Consider the following 16,426-nt stretch of genomic DNA (forward strand, 5'->3'; position numbering starts at 1 on the left):
AGTAGAGCATTGTAAGGGAGGCAAGTTAAAGCAGGACTTCCTAAGACATTTTATAAATTTAACCTTTATTTAAAGGTTAATGAGGAATCAGTGAAGATCTTTACACAGATGGTTGTCCAGTGTCCAAATGGTCAGCCCTGAAAACATATATACAAGTAACATTATGTGAACTGAGGTTATTTTAAGGAATGTGCGTGCATGTGTGTCTATACATGCACATGCATACACACATATATATATGTGTACATATATACATGCAATCAATAATTAGTAAGAAAAAAAACCATGAATTTGAATGACAGCAGGTAAGGACTCTGTAGGGTCACCAGTGCAGAAAACTAAAAAATAAACTCAATAGATTCTTGCACAATCAACACTACAGAGAGGTTTGTTAGTACAATCTGAATTAATTTTGTTCAGCCTGCTAAATTGCTATGAATTGTCTCCTGGGGTATAGAACTGTGCATACATCATTGCTTCTATTTCCCAGAAATAACTTTTGCCCTGTGAATGCTGTGTGTCATTGAATAACTTAATATGATGAAGTCACTTTAGTTTCACTTACTACTTATGGACTGCAAGATTCTAGAAAAGTGTCAAGTTTTTGAAAGCTAATTTTACAGTCAATTTTCATTTTCCATGTGTTTGTGAGGGGGGCAGGGGTGTGGTGAGTGTGAGTGTGTGTGTTGATGTCTGCATACAGTACAATACTTTCAAGACTTTTCAGAGTGGGATTCTGTATTGTAAAACATTTAGTACTTAAATTATCTTTTTAAAATACAGTTTTATTAAGAAGGGGAAGGGAAAACATCTTTTCTGCTTGAAGTTTTAAAATTTGTTAACAAAGATTATAAAATGTGTATGTTTTCCAATGTTATATGAGATCAAATAAAACAACTCTCTGGAATACTAAAATGCTTTTCATAATTAAATTCTGTACATAAATAAATCCTTCAATTTTCTTGGCAAAAATGTAGTTATGAAAACAACCACTAAAATTAGGAAATTATCAACAATTCCTACCAATACAAAAACAATACACAGCATACTGACAATGACAAATTTTGTCCAGTGTTCTTCCTATTGATGCTTCTAGGTATCTTCTCAGCAACCAATATTAAGGCATATGCTTGTGTGGGTTTATAGACACACACTTCTGTATTTGTCTTATCCATACCCAATGAATGAGTTCCTGAAATACCATGTTTCCAAACCAACATTACAGACGGCAATTCAGTAGTTTACTTCTCATACAATAAACAATGACAACAACAAAAAACAACCATTTAGCTCCCACTACTTTTAATATTTATTTACTTAATCAGCCTCCTTATACATATCAACCTCTCATGACTCACTTTCTAGCACTGACAGTCTTCCCATCCATCTTGGTATTACTATTCTAAGCCCCACCTGCACAATACAATATATATAATCTCCTCATCTGTTAAGGCTCCATTCCTCAGATCTGGCACCCTTTTAACAAGTATAACCTTTATACAAGTATACCTGCTCCTGCCTGACAGCCCATAAAATATCTCCACTAAAATGCCAGCTTACCTCCTATACTGCAGTTCTAATACCTTGTACTTAAAGACACACTTATGATTATATACTGATCTTAGTGTGACACAACTGAAATCTTGCACTCAGATATTTTCCCTTGCATGGATGCTTCCTTTCCCCACCTGAGCATCAGTATAACACCAAGCTGTACTTCTAACAGATATCCTCCTGCTCTCCTGCTACTTACTGGGGTCCTAAGCTCATACAGAGAAGGCTAACTCCTCCTCCAAGTCTATGTCCTCTTCTTACCTTGCTGAGAGGTTTGAACATCTCTTTCTGAGATCAAAAGACCCTCTGCTATGTTGACCACTCTCTTCCAAAGGTACCATACTTCTACACAGGTTCTAATATCTTGCAACAGCATGTTTGCTAATACAGAAATCCATCAACTCAGGTGGCTAACTTCTTCATCCCCTTAGGCTCACAGGACATAGCGAGGCCAATACACCTCACCCAGTGTGGACACCTACTCTTGATTGGTCTCGTGTGATAGTTCTAGTTCTGAATATTTAGAAGAAAAAGAGAAAGTAGACACAGAATACCTGATGACATCTTTTATAAAATAAAAATTTAAAAGGAGTCACCAGCAACTAAATTATATTAGCACCTACAATCAAAGCTAAAGAAAACAGTAATTTACTTTTCAAAGTATAGTTATCTTCCAATATCCCTAGAGAACTGGTTTTAAGACCCAGACATTTTATTATTTAAGAAAAAACCAAACAGGTAAAGCACCTGAAGCCCTATGACTCTATTTTTTTTTTTTGATGGAAAAAAAAAAGATTTGGTTTCTGTCTTTAATTGTTCAATGCAGGAAAAAAAGCGGGGGAAATGATGCCACCCAAGAGTACTTTGGATATCCAATGTTTTCATTAGTACACTGTAGACTACTCATTTCTCCAGTTGACATAAAATAGCTGATTCAATTGAGTTTCTTAAAACCAAAATAAACAAAAAAGTAAACAAAAACAAAAAGCCTGAAACTTACCAACAATACATGTTCAAAATAAAAATTAAGTGACGTATCTGATCATGCTTATTATTACCTATCAACAAAAAATTTCAAAAGCTCAAATCTCTTCTCAGTCAGGAACAGAACTCTTACTTGTATTCCTGCTCCATGTCCACCCTACACTCAGTGATCCCATGCTAAATATTTTCAAGATATGTTGCTATTTGCGTGTTTGCTTACACTATTCCTCTCAGACTGTTCCATAAGTTGGTTTATATAGCATCTTTGAAACTTTAGAGTCAGCAAGCTATGGCTGGCAAGTCAAATTCACTTGTTTACAAAAATAAATCCTTATTAAACCCAGCCATGTTTATTCATTTTGGTATTGCCTTTGCATTGCAACAGCAGAGGTAACTAGCTCCAGCGGAGACCAGATGGCCCTTGGGAATGAACTATCCAGACAGAACACACATGTAGCTTGCTCATACTACACTGCGCTTCTCTAGCATATCTATGACTGGATGGGGAGGAAGGCTGCTTCAGCCTCCCCACCTGACTACTGTCCTAACTTGGCAAAGCCTAATATTTATTAACCATTCTTTTTTTTTTTTTTGGTTTTTCGAGACAGGGTTTCTCTGTGGTTTTGGAGCCTGTCCTGGAACTGGCTCTTGTAGACCAGGCTGGTCTCGAACTCACAGAGATCCGCCTGCCTCTGCCTCCCGAGTGCTGGGATTAAAGGCGTGCGCCACTACCCGGCTATTAACCATTCTTTTATAGTTAAAAGATTCCTAATCCTTGTTGTTCCTCAATTCTATGAAACCTGGTCATTTTAGACCTCTCAAGTAATTGTTTCTTCTCTCTTTCCATTAGTTTATACCATATCTAACACCCAGCACCCTTAATCATAGTTCAGTCTTTATAAACAAAATCTAATTACAAACCCACAGTACAAGGCGAGCATTTTAACTCCCAGTTCTTACATAGCACATAAAACAGAACTCCCCAAAAAAGTTCACATTCTTAAGGGGTAAAACTTCTGTTCTTTAATATTTTACTGTATTCTCAAAAGAAAAAATTTACTAATACTAAGTACATCTTTATATCTGTTCCCTACTGGAAAAGAGTGTCTTAGAAGTTGTTTTCCATATATGACCAACTCTCTTGCTAGGGTAGAGAGCTTCCTTTTGTTCAGAATACCTGACAGCTCAGTAATACTTCCAATAAGTAAGTCTTTCAGTTTAAGGAGCGGAAAGATAAGAAGTATAAAAGTTACTTTTTAATTTTTTAGAAATGCTTTATTTTTTGAGATTATAAAGTACATAATTTCCCCTTCCCTTTCCTCCCTCCAAATCTTAAGTACTTCCTACCCTGCTTTATTTCTAATCGATGGCTTCTAATTTTTTACTTTGTTGTTGCTGCTGCTGCTGCTGCTGTGTATGTGTGAGTTCCTAAATACATAACTACAACCTGCTCAGTCTCTATAATGTTACTTGTATGCATGTTTAGGGCTAACCATTTGGTACTGAATAAGCAATTGGTTTGTTCTTTCCTGGAAAGGGTTAAGGTCTTGGGAGCTTCCCTCATCCACATTAGCAATGACACCTATTTTTAATCACAGTTTTAAGTCAAAAGCTTCAATACACTTTTTCTTAAGCCAAATAAGGTAAACATATGAGCAATGACATTACCTCAGTTTCATAAATTTTCCTACAAAAAATGAATTTTGCCTGATTATACTGAGAAATACTAAAAAGAATCAGTGTTCTATATAGCTCTTTCTATTTATTAAGACTTAGTTCCTTGTTTGTCAATAGTTTAGTAAAATGAAGACTAATGGACAAAGTTATTCCAATATCCACATCTTGCACATACCCATTAGAAGAGAAAAGGCCAATCTGACTTAATGGAGAAATGTCTCAAGGTATTATTCATAACTGAAGTTAAATTTTAAAGGTGACTAAGGAGCCAAGGTAAGACGATATGGTTACGAAGATACCAAAGAATTTGATGTAATCAGTAATAAATAAAATCAGATGAAAAGAGAAGGCTGTTCTAAAGAATCAATATGAAAGAAATACTCTGATAGTCTATGACTAAATAGTTGAATAGGGTGAGGAGCTTTTGCTTGATAAAGAGAGACAAATGGGAGACTTAAATGCCTTGTGAACTATGAAATCAAAGCAGCTGCTCAAATAATGATTTACTATGTTTTAAGTTATAAGTTACACCAAAAGGAAGTAAAATCAGTAATGTATCTACTGATATAAACCAGAATCTTATCTCAATTTGCCCAACTGCTTGCACTATCAGAAAAACTAAATCCACGAACTATTTCGAGGAAAGTACTAACTTGGCAGCAGATTAAAGAAAAAACCCAAACATGCAAACGTAAGTAGGATAAGGTTATTGCCGACTACAAAAGGAAAGAAGATACAGAAAAAAATGATTCATTTTATTTTTTAATTTTATAGCAAACACAAAAACTCTTACAAAAATTTTATTTAGCTTTAACTAAGAACAATGTGCTGTTCTTCAAATGCAAAGATAGAATATTTTATTAATTACATTCCTAGTAGTAACAGCCGTTTGCATTGGACCCATTACAATTTCTTCTCTAGGTTATGTTACAAATAAAAAAATTTAAAGGATACATTGATTACAGATTTAATGCTAAATCTGTACTGTAATAAGGCTATGTGGGGGCCTCGATATTGTGATAAATGCTAGTCTATATACAATAGATTCTCTTTGACTTATTATAGGATCATAGCTTACACTTAAATGTGCTCAGGACACTTAAACTGCCAACAGTTATAAAAATCAAAATTCAAAACATATTTTAAAATAATAAAGAGTAGAATATTTCATGTAACTTACTGAATACTATGATAGAAGCACACTGCAAAAGTATCAATTGTTTATGCCAATGAATATGTGAAGCTATGGTTCAAGCTACCACCTGGCGTGTCAAGAATATCATACATACTATGTATTGCTTGTAATAGAAAACAAAATTCAAAATTTAAATGGTATCTGCTAAGTATCACTTTTATGATATCATAAGGTGAAGAATCTTATGTTTAACCACTCTAAGGGCCATCTATATATCACAAGTAAAGAGTATTATCAAAAAGGAAAGGTATAAACACACACCACACAAAGGAAGATATTTTAACTGTGAAACTAGATGTACTAATGAAAAACACTTATATAACCAAACAAAACCAAACAAAAAGTACACATCTTTGTTGTCACTCCCAAGACTGCACTGAGACAGAACTAAACACCAAGTAAGAAGGTCAGAGGACTATTGGGACACATACAGCAACTAGTCATTGTGCTGCCAAGTCAGTCCAAGGAATACGATTCTGCAGGCTGAGAGACGACTCAGTGGCTAAAAGCAATTATTGCTCTTCCAGAGGAGTTCATGATCTCCTGTAACTCCAGGATTCCACACTCTCCTCAAGCTGCAGAGGGCCCTTTGCACACATGTGGCATAGACTGATAAAGATAATAAATTCAGACAGAAGGGGACACACACATACACGTGTACATGCACACAAATACATCTTTAAAAAAGACCTGCCTGTAGCCTGCCATGGAAAAAAACTTGCAAAAAAATTTCAAAATTCATTCATTCCTTGGTTTCAAAGACAGGAAAACATTAGTCTGCAAGTATAAAGTGATCCAGGAGTAAACAGAATTTAATATTTTGCATACAAAATTATCCAAGATGCTTTTCTTAAAAAGTGAATCTGGATATATGTCTTAACCTATTCAACTACTTATCAGCATCACAGATTTTAACTATGCAAGGTATGTGATTAAACGGTATCCCAACTGCCATCACTTAAAATAAATGGATATTATTTTTGCTGGTGCTTGAAACAAGCTGTATAGCCAACACTTTCTGACAGTTGCCCAAACCATATCAGTAACCCATCAATACAGATTTCTAAGTTCTCCCATGATTCAGGTGCTAACAATGACAAGGGAGAACTCATGGTAAGATAACAAAAGAGCAGGCAAGAAACCAGAAGGAAGTATCAAATTGACTAACTGGAAAGTGAAAATGGAGTTCATGCTAACAAAAAACAACCTCAAGATGATCTAATGTGACAGTGTTTTATTATTATTATGTATTTTGTTATTAACATAGGTTATTGTTATACAGTCCTGCTCCACTTCCCAAGTGCTGGTATGAAAGGTAATGTGTGCATCACTGCACTTGGTGATAAAGAGTTTCTAATGAGACAAGGCCAGTTCAGGCACCCTCTCCTCTACTGCACAAGGACCTAGCTGGGGACATTCCTTTGGACACCTGGGAACCCCTCTAGAGCCAAGTCTCTGGCCAACCCTAAAATGGCTCCCTTGATATAGATATTTTCTTCCCTGCTCCTATATCTGCCCTTCCTCCATCTCAACCATACCACTCCCCCAAGCTCTCCCCAATCCTCCCCTTCTCCCTTTTCTCTCCCCCTCTCCCTTTCTCCCACCCTCGTGCTTCCAACTTTTGTCCGGCAATTTTGTCTGCTTCCAATTTCCAGGAGGATCTATATATGTTTTTCTTTGGGTTCACCTTATTATTTAGCTTCTCTAGGATCAATGTCCTTTGTTTATGGCTAGAATCCACTAGTGAGTGAGTACATACCATATTCATCTTTTGGGGTATGGGTTATCTCACTCAGTAAAGTGTTTTCTATTTCCATCCATTTGCATGCAAAATTCAAGATGTCATTTTTTTTAACCGCTGAGTAGAACTCCAATACGTATATGTGCCACACTTTCTGTATCTATTCTTCCATTGAGGGGCACCTAGATTGTTTCCAGGTTCTGGCAATTACAAATAGTGCTGCTACGAACATTTTGTAGTATGATTGGGCATCTCTTGGGTATATTCCCAAGAGTGGAATTGGTGGATCCTGAGGTAGGTTGACTCCCAGTTTCCTGAGAAACCGCCACACTGATTTCCAAAGTGGTTGTACAAGTTTGCATTCCCACCAGCAATGGATGAGGGTTCCCCTTACTCCACATCCTCTCCAGCATATGTTATCATTGGTGTTTTTGATTTTAGCCATTCTAACAGGTGTAAGATAGTAGAACCTTCATCTGGTGATGGATGGAGACAGAGACACAGACCCACATTGGAGCACTGGACTGAGCTCCCAATGTCCAGTTGAAGAGCAGAAAGAGGGAGAAGATAGGCAAGGAAGTCAGGACTGCGAGGGGTGTGTCCACCCACTGAGACAGTATGACTGATCTAAGGGGAGCTCACCAAGGCCAGCTGGACTGGGACTGAACAAGCATGTGATCAAACTAAACTCTCTGAATGTGGCTGACAATGGGGGCTGACAATCCAATGATAATGGCACTGGGACTTGATTCTACTGCATGTACTGGCTTTTTGGGATCCTAGTTTGTTTGGATACACACATTCCTAGGCCTGGATGGAGAGGGGAGGGCCTTGTACTTCCCACAGGCCAGGGTACCCTGCCCTCTCTAAGGACTGGAGGGGGAGGGGGAAGGGTGAGTGAGGGAGGTGAGAGGGAAATGGGAGGAGGTGGAAATTTTGAATGGTATTATTTATAAAGCAAAAATATAAAAAATAAAGAGTTTTTAATGAGCTACAAACTCATTTTTTCTATCAGTTACCACAGATTCCTTAGAATTTAGAATGGTTAAAAAAATGCTATCTTCGCACAGAAAGCTAGTACAAAGTTACATGATTCGAAACTCTATAACACTCTAAAAGGCTATAGAAAACTGGAAATTACAGATCATTTAGACTCTTTGTTTTTACTTTAGTAATCTTTTTTTAAAAAAATTATGTAGCACCATTTCTACCAAAGCCAACTGACAAAAATCATAAAGCCCAAGCAGAAAAACCATCACCAACAATAATAGGTAGCATTTATTTGGGTGCTTTCTATACAGAAGAAGCATACTAGCACAAATCAACAAATTTCTTCTCTAGTAACCTAGCTCTCTCCAAATCATTGATGATACTGAAAAATAAAAGAGAACCTTGTCCATTGACAAATAGTGCCACTAGGTTCCAACTCAGAAGTCTAACTCTAAAACTTATTTTTTTTTTAAATGATCTGTTTGTTCTATACTAATCAAACAAAAGATCTGGGTAAAATATATATTTCTTTATTATGGATTTTTTTTTTAAGGTAAATGATACCATGGAAATCAAGAAAACTAAACTGCCCAATGAGGTTCACTTGCCATGTGTTGCAGTTAAACAGATACTTCATACTGAAATGTAGTCCAGTCGGGTGGTGGTGGCACACGCCTTTAATCCCAGCACTTGGGAGGCAGAGGCAGGCGGATCTCTGTGAGTTCGAGACCAGCCTGGTCTACAAGAGCTAGTTCCAGGACAGGCTCCAAAACCACAGAGAAACCCTGTCTCGAAAAAAAACAAAAAACAAAAAACAAAAAAAAACAAAAAAAAAACCCAAACAAACAAAAAACAAGAAATGTAGTCCAAATGTAAAACACCCAATTCTAAAACATGAATAGTAACCCAACTCCTTAACAGTTTCTTCATGGATTAGTAAAAAAAGTACTGTTTTTAATAAAAAGGTAATAGACTACATAAATGTATTTGAATATGGTTATCAGAAGATTTAATATTTCATATTCGACTCAATTATTATTGAACCAGTTTTTGGTTGGGTTGGGTTTTGTTGTTGTTGAGTGTTGGGGTTTTTTTTTGGGAGGGGGGTTCGAGACAGGGTTTCTCTGTGCATCTCTGGATGTCCCGGAACTCTGTAGATCAGGCTGGCCTCGAACTCACAGAGATCCACCTGCCTCTGGCTCCCTGAGTTCTGGGATTAAAGGTATATGCCACCATCACCCAGCTTGAACAGTTTTATATAGAAAAGACACTAGTGTTTTATAGAATGTTTTTAAGCCAATCTTTTCCTTGTTTTACTTTGTGATCTTAAGAAAAATATATATATTTGAAAAAAAGAAATAGGGATTAAAACAGACCTAAAATCTGCTGCTTAGTTCTGGTATCTAAATTCATTTTTTCCTTTAAAAAGGTTGAAAGTCATTTTGGTAAAATAATTAATACTATACCCGGGACAGTAAATACACAAGTGTGGATTATCTTGTTTAGAAGCACAAGTGTACACACACACACACACACACAGAGAGAGAGAGAGAGAGAGAGAGAGAGAGAGAAACTTTAAGTTTAGTATGCCAAAATTTGATAGCCAATATAATTGCAGTAATATATTTTTATCTTTGAGTAAGAATTTATGAAATTATACAAAGTATAACTGAATGAGTATCGATCCTTAAAAAGAAGGAACAGGCCAGAATACTGACAGACGTTAAACAACGGCGAGATTCTGATGAGATTATGGCAATACCCTGTTCTTGACAGAACGAAATTTCCCATAAGTTGCATATTAATTGCAAAATGGTAAATAATTTTCAAGAAGAAATACAGCAAACAAAAACAAATCTTATGGCTGAGACACACCGACATTATGAACTTGAAGATATTATGTCCTGGGAAGAATAAAACATTTCTTCATTAGTACTCTTGCCAAAGGCACAACAAACTAATCATGAAAAAACAACAGATTCCAACTAAGGGACATCCTACAGAATAATGCCATGTCATCTTGTTGCTCTTTTATGTCGAGGTCAAGAAACAAAGAAAAACTGAACAAGTATCCCCAATCAAAAGGGACTAGAGACACGATAACCATTAATGCATCTCATGATCTTAAGAGTGGATCTTGAACTAGGAGACAGAAAGGAGATGGATAGAGAAAACAGATACAACCTGAAAATGAACTATAAAGTAGATAATAGTGTATGTAGACAGTGTTCTTGTTTGGGGAACACCGAAGAGCTTGGGGCTCCAAATTACTCTCAAAATGCGTTCTCTCACTCTCTCTCTCTCTCTCTCTCTGTGTGTGTGTGAATTTAGGATAAGAATAACAATACAACAAAATGCAAACAACTGGTTAACACAGGCAAGAGTAAATATTAGTTTCTTATCCTTTAATATTTTAAGATATAAACTGTACCAAAATAAAATTTTTAGAAAACTGTCCTGTCCCAGATTAATATTCTAATTACTTTGCAAGTCTGAATAATGTTTTAAACTGTATTAATACATTTATTTTATACTATGCTTAACTGTTTTTAATTTTAGGAATCATTAGATACTAGTATTATTCCATAAGGACTATGTGAGTGTCATTCTAGTCAGTAGATACTAATAACATACTCTATAAAATATGTGACAGTCTATTAATGCTCAGTATAATTGTGAATACTAGGATAACAGTACAACATTCAATATGCACGCAAGCACTGGTTACATGAGGATACTCAAAATCATACTCTAGTATAGAAAAACTATAAAACAAACGTCCATTATAAACAGACAAAGCTTGAAGGACACTTCTGCAATCTAAAACAAAACTAGGAATGAATCAGAGGAGTAAATCTAGGGCAAATACATGAGTTTTATAATTATAAAGGAAAGTAAACATTTTTCTAGATGGATTCAAACATATTCCCTTCTCAATTACTATCATCATTCACTAACAGTGAATATAATTTTCTTCCCAAAATTTTCAAGTATACATGTCAAAAGATGAATCATATTTGTTTAAGTAGTTAAGAAGAGAAATTTCAAGAAACTTCATTATAGATTCAATATTAATAAGTTGTACAACCTGAAGATACTTAGGATTTCCAACTCTTACTGAAAACCAAGACATTTGAATGACTGGTTTTCTCAAAAGCCAAGAGAATATTTTACAAAAAAGTATTTCAAGCAATAAGAGCACGGACCACTCAATAAAGAAATGTACACATTTACACATCTACACCTGTATATATCTCACACTCATACATATAAAGAACAGAAAAAGTTTCTTTTTCTGCAAAGTACACATCAAAAACAATGAAATTTAACACCTATTCACACCACAATTAAACATGACACCAAATAAATAAATAAATAAATAAACCCAACCAACAGGTGCGCATCCTATTCAGAAGGGTTTGCTACTTAAAAATAACAGTGACAAAGCAATATATGAGATGGATCTCAGTAGGTCTCTCGACAAAGAACTGGGACTGTGTGAAACAATTCTCAAAGGATGGCTGTTGCCCAGGAAAACAATATTTTCATATTTGGTACAATAATTGTGTATATCATTGAAAGGGTAATAATACAGATTACATATAAGGTATTCAAAAAAACTAACTTCACTTCCCGTTAAATTAATTTGTCTCAATTAAAACTTGACTTTCAAAAGTACATGCATTGTTGTGATTCAAAACCATACTTAAATGTAATCAAAGACACAAGCTGAGAAAAACATCCTCACATTCTGTAAAACAAAACTCGGCCATGGTCACCTTTAAATCACTGTGTGCCTTACCAAAACTTAACACAGTTAATGCAGTGATCTAGGAGTGCAATGCTGTCAGTGCTGTTTGTTGTACTCCACGGGAATGAAGTCGACAATTTCTAGGCGGGTTTTCAACCGAACAGATACTCGCATGAGAAACTGTCAAAACGGGTCCACTTTGCATTCACGAAATACAAAGTATCAACACATTCAGTATGAGGTGTTGGTCTTTGTTTAGTTTTTGCAACTACCTTCCCGCATAACTTTGTCACAGATCACACCAAAATTCTATAGAGGTGATACAAAACAGTAAACTGCTTAAACATCACCGAAATGTTCCTAAATCAGCCTCTCCCCTTCTTTTCCCTATATACATCCTACTCTGTACGGCACTGAAATTGCCTCTGGCTTAACCTATTATGATCTTTTTCACTAGTGAAAACAAGACAGTCAGTCCTGAAGGCTCGAGCCAAGGGGTGGGGTAGGGGGACAGGGCGCGAGGTGGCGCAAGAACAGATGAAAACAAGGTAGGAGAGTTGTCTTCACTAGGAACTCAACCTACTCCTCAACTCCCGATACTGACACTTACTCTCATCAGAAAAGACACCGACGCTACTCCTAACACCGAGCAGCCTCCACTCCCACCTCGTCCCCTCAAATGCTACCCTGTGACCCCCGCCGGGGCACATGCCCAGCAGCCCCCTCGACCCGGGTTAGCCCCTCTACTGCACTGAACCAACCTGCTGGGTAACAGCTGAGGGGACACGTCTCACTCGGGGTGGGGAAAAGCGGGGACCGCAACGAGGTAGGGAGTCCCAGGACTTCCCGCTACCCAGAGCGGCACACTGAATGACAGCCCGGAGCGCGGAAGTTTGAAGCAAAAACCAGTCAGACCCCACCGAATCGGAAAACTGAATGGCATTAGCACGGGAATGGGAGGTGGGGAGGGCGATGCGCGTCCATCACATGACAGCCAAAGAGGACCAGAGTCGTCGGGGCGTCCTCAAGGAAAAGGGGAGGGGGGGCGCGGCACAGGGAGGGTGCCGTCGTCATAGCAACACCCCCCCCCATCCGTCCAGACTTCCAAAGAGGGAGGAAGAACTTCAAATCCCAACCGTCAGCGCTCGAGCGGCTCCTTCTTAAAGGGGTACACACAGATCCGAGGCCGCGCGCGAGAGGGCAGAGGCGGCCGCCCCCCCTCGCCCCTCGGGCGCCGCCCCCATCGACCCTCGGCCCTCGGTGGCCCCCGCCCCGCGAGCGCCCCTCAACCCCCAGGTCGGGCGTCCCGGGAACTCGGCAGCTTCTGCCCGTCCAGCCCCCGGGCGGCAAGAAGGGGGTGTGTGTGCGTCCGGCGGGGGGCGCGGACCGGCCCGCCGCCTCCGGGTCCCCTCCGCCACGGCGGAGAGCCGCGGTGACAGGGGGGACGGGCGGGTGGCAAGACGGACGCCGCGGAGTTTCTGGGCAGCGCGAGCCGGGGCGGGCTGCTTCCGCGGGGAGCTCGGACGAGAGGGGGTCCGAACTAACAGTTCCTCGGGAGCCCGGAGGCAGGCAGGCGGGCAGGCGGGCGGCCGGGCGCGGACCGCGCCGGGCAGGGAGCCCCGAGACAAAAGGCGCCGCCGGGGCCGCCGCGCTGCCGCCGCCGCTCCCATTGCTCCCCATTGAACTGACCCGAACCGGAGCTCCAACTACACCCCTCTGCCACAAACTCCTCGGGCAGCCGCACCGCGGCGCGGAGCCCGGCCCGGCCCGTGTCTCTCTTACCTACACAGTGCATGAGGCGGTGGCGCCAAGAGTCGAGTTCCCGCCGGAATCCTCTCCTCTCCGCCGCGCACCGAGGGCTCCGGCACTGAGCGGCAGCGGCGGCGGCGGCGGCAGCAGCGGCGGCAGCGGCCATTCTCTCTCTTCCCTTGTCCATCTGCGTCCCGCGTCACGCGCCCTCATTTACATACGAGCGGCGCAGGCACGAGGCAGGGGCGCGAGCCCTCGGCGCGAGCCCCGGAGCGCGCGCCCCCCGGAGGGGGGTTGATTGACACGTGTCACTACCTTCCCTCTGCCCTCCCCCCTCCCCCTCCCACCGCTCCCTCAGGGAGAGGCGGGGAGGGAGCGCGAAGAGAAGGAAGCAACCTGCCGCTTCCGCTGACCCCGCCTCCTTCCCTATCCACTCCCTTCCCCTCCTCCCGCCGGAGTTTACTCAGGCGAGCCATACCGCTCCCGCCGGCCGCGAAAACCCTGAGCGGGAGCGAGAAACCCCGAGGCCAGTCAGGAACCCGCGTGCAGAAGGAGCGGACTAGCGACGCCTCCCTTCTGCCTTCGCGTGGGGCGCTGCAAGTCCGCAGACTTCATTTCCCAGCCTCCATTGCGTGAGGGTCCCGAAGCGGAGCCCACGGGCGCAATGCTGTGCACCCTGGGCTTTGTAGTCCGTTCTCGTTGAGCGCGCTCTGATGGGGTTCGCACTCTCCAGCTGGCAGCGGGGCCCTAGACTTCAAATGCTTGGCTGGTGGTGGGGTTAGCTTCTTACTCCCTCAGCCCAAATTACTGCAGGGCGGGTCTTGCCCTGGCCTATCTTTAGCTTCCTCAGGGTCTGCCTGGGAAGTTCGGTGGAAACCTCAAAGAGTTGACTGTGTTTTGAGCGGCCAGGCTGGGAACTTTACATGGTCCTTGTCCTCAGGGTCTTCGCTCCTCAGGGAAAGGGCAAGCCAGTCATTCCTCTGTACTCGGGAAGGATGTACCGGGGCATCAATTTACGAAGCCAAGAGATCTTGAAAAGTGAGACTATTTGCAGAGATCGAGGAAATGATCAAGGGCTTTCCACAATAGTGAGTATAGCGGGCCAAGAACTTGAGGGAAATTTCACATACTGCCCCAAAATGTAAACTCATGGAGGGTTATGATTCGCTGGGAGTTTGTTGCCTTGACATCTTTGACATTTTTTTTTTTCTTTTTTTGGTCTGTCAAACCTTAATAGAGTGCGTGGCATGGGATTAGCACTTTGTAATTGTTAAGGGTGGATCCTGCGCTGTTTTAAAGAAAATTTCCTTGGAGAGAGGGGAATCTTTTGATTAAGCATATTCTTAAAATTACTCCCCACCCCTCTCCTTTGCACCTGAGCCATTTTTGTGTAGTCCCTGGGAGCTAAAAGCTGACGAGCCATCCAGAGTTTACAGAGAAATGCTGTGTGTTACCCAACATTTATGCTCAGTTCTGCGGAGAAATACACTTTAATCATCCTTGGGAACGCAGCATCAGCTCTGCAGTATTCTCTATTTTTGTGGCATATTCTTATCTGTCATTCTTTTTCCTTCTCTTGAGAGAGCAGTTTGTTGCTCAGCGTTGCCTCACTAGTAAAAAATGTAACATTAAATCTTCATCAAAAAGTTGAGTGTGAAGTTGGAAGCCATGTGTGGTAGTGTACGTTCGCCCTGTCTTTTGGGAGACTAGAACAAGGGTTATGTGTAGAACAGAGATAGGCTAGATGGTGTTTCAGTAACAGAAATTCAAAGGAACATTGATTTTAATACAAACCTTTATTTTTCACTGTTATTCCCACAGTTTAGAGTGGGACTCTGGAAGAATGTCCCATATCTAGTCAGGTCTCGTCAGCTACCATGACAAGAGAGAGGTGACACAAAATTATGGCCTATCTCTTAGTAGCTTCTGACCAAAGTCACACTTCAGCAAAAGCATGTGGTCATGCTAACTTCAAAGGAATGGCACATTAAGTAACTTTGAGAGCCTAACAAACCACCCCAAAAGTTAACTATGGGCTAGTGAGGTGTCTCAGTAGGTAAAGGTACTTGCCATCAAGCCTAGCAACCTGACTTTGATCTTTGGGAACCCATAGTGGGAGGAGAGAACTGAAGCCTCCAAGTTCTCCTCTGACCTGCCTCCACAAACATACTGCATATACGTGTGCATTTACACGGACACATAATAAATAATTAAATTAAAAATAAATGACTTTAGCTAATGATTCTATGAAATAACTTGCCCTAGGTTTGGCTGCACCTTTATGTGGCTTTTGACTGGGGTTTTGTAGCCAGCTGTTGCCAGCTGTTTGACAGCTAGACAGTTCCATTTCTGAGGGGTAACTGTCATCCTGGATCGCAGACACCAAATAACTATTTTTCAAGGGGCTACCCCTGACTTGTTCACGTGGTGACTGTCACGGGTTTCAAGAGTAGCATGAGGGCTAACCCATATTTATAAGCATTTTAAAAGTCAACATGGGTTACATTTAGATCCCAATGCTTAAAACAAGTAACATAGCCAAGCCTGGTGTTGATACGGGTAATATATCAAGCCACACAATAGGAAGATGTGTAAGTCACATGAAAAGGGGGAATTAAATGTTTCTCCCAAATAAAGGGGAAACACAAAGAGGAATAGAACAGATCTCTAGACTTTGTGCCCAAAGGGGGAAACCATGACTGTAAATAATGACAGATGTTAATGGGATTAACTTTGGGAATCAGCTTCACTGACAATAGCAAAGAATCCCTCATAGCAAGTATGT

The 16,426-nt window shown here is 40.7% G+C and overlaps 1 protein-coding gene across 6 annotated transcripts in view; it reads right to left on the reverse strand.

Annotated features, from left to right (window-relative positions):
• The window catches only part of Lcorl (ligand dependent nuclear receptor corepressor like), a 151,468-nt gene extending 137,546 nt beyond the window's left edge, over positions 1 to 13,922 (reverse strand). For all 6 annotated transcript variants that reach the window (XM_057773244.1, XM_057773243.1, XM_057773240.1 and 3 more), the window contains exon 1: positions 13,675 to 13,922. In XM_057773244.1, coding sequence (XP_057629227.1) covers positions 13,675 to 13,828 — 154 coding nt within the window. In that variant the 5' untranslated portion in view covers positions 13,829 to 13,922. The remainder of the gene's footprint in view (positions 1 to 13,674) is intronic.
• Between the last annotated feature and the right edge of the window lie 2,504 nt (positions 13,923 to 16,426).

The sequence above is a fragment of the Chionomys nivalis genome, chromosome 6 (genome assembly GCF_950005125.1).
Source record: "Chionomys nivalis chromosome 6, mChiNiv1.1, whole genome shotgun sequence".
NCBI lineage: Eukaryota > Metazoa > Chordata > Mammalia > Rodentia > Cricetidae > Chionomys > Chionomys nivalis.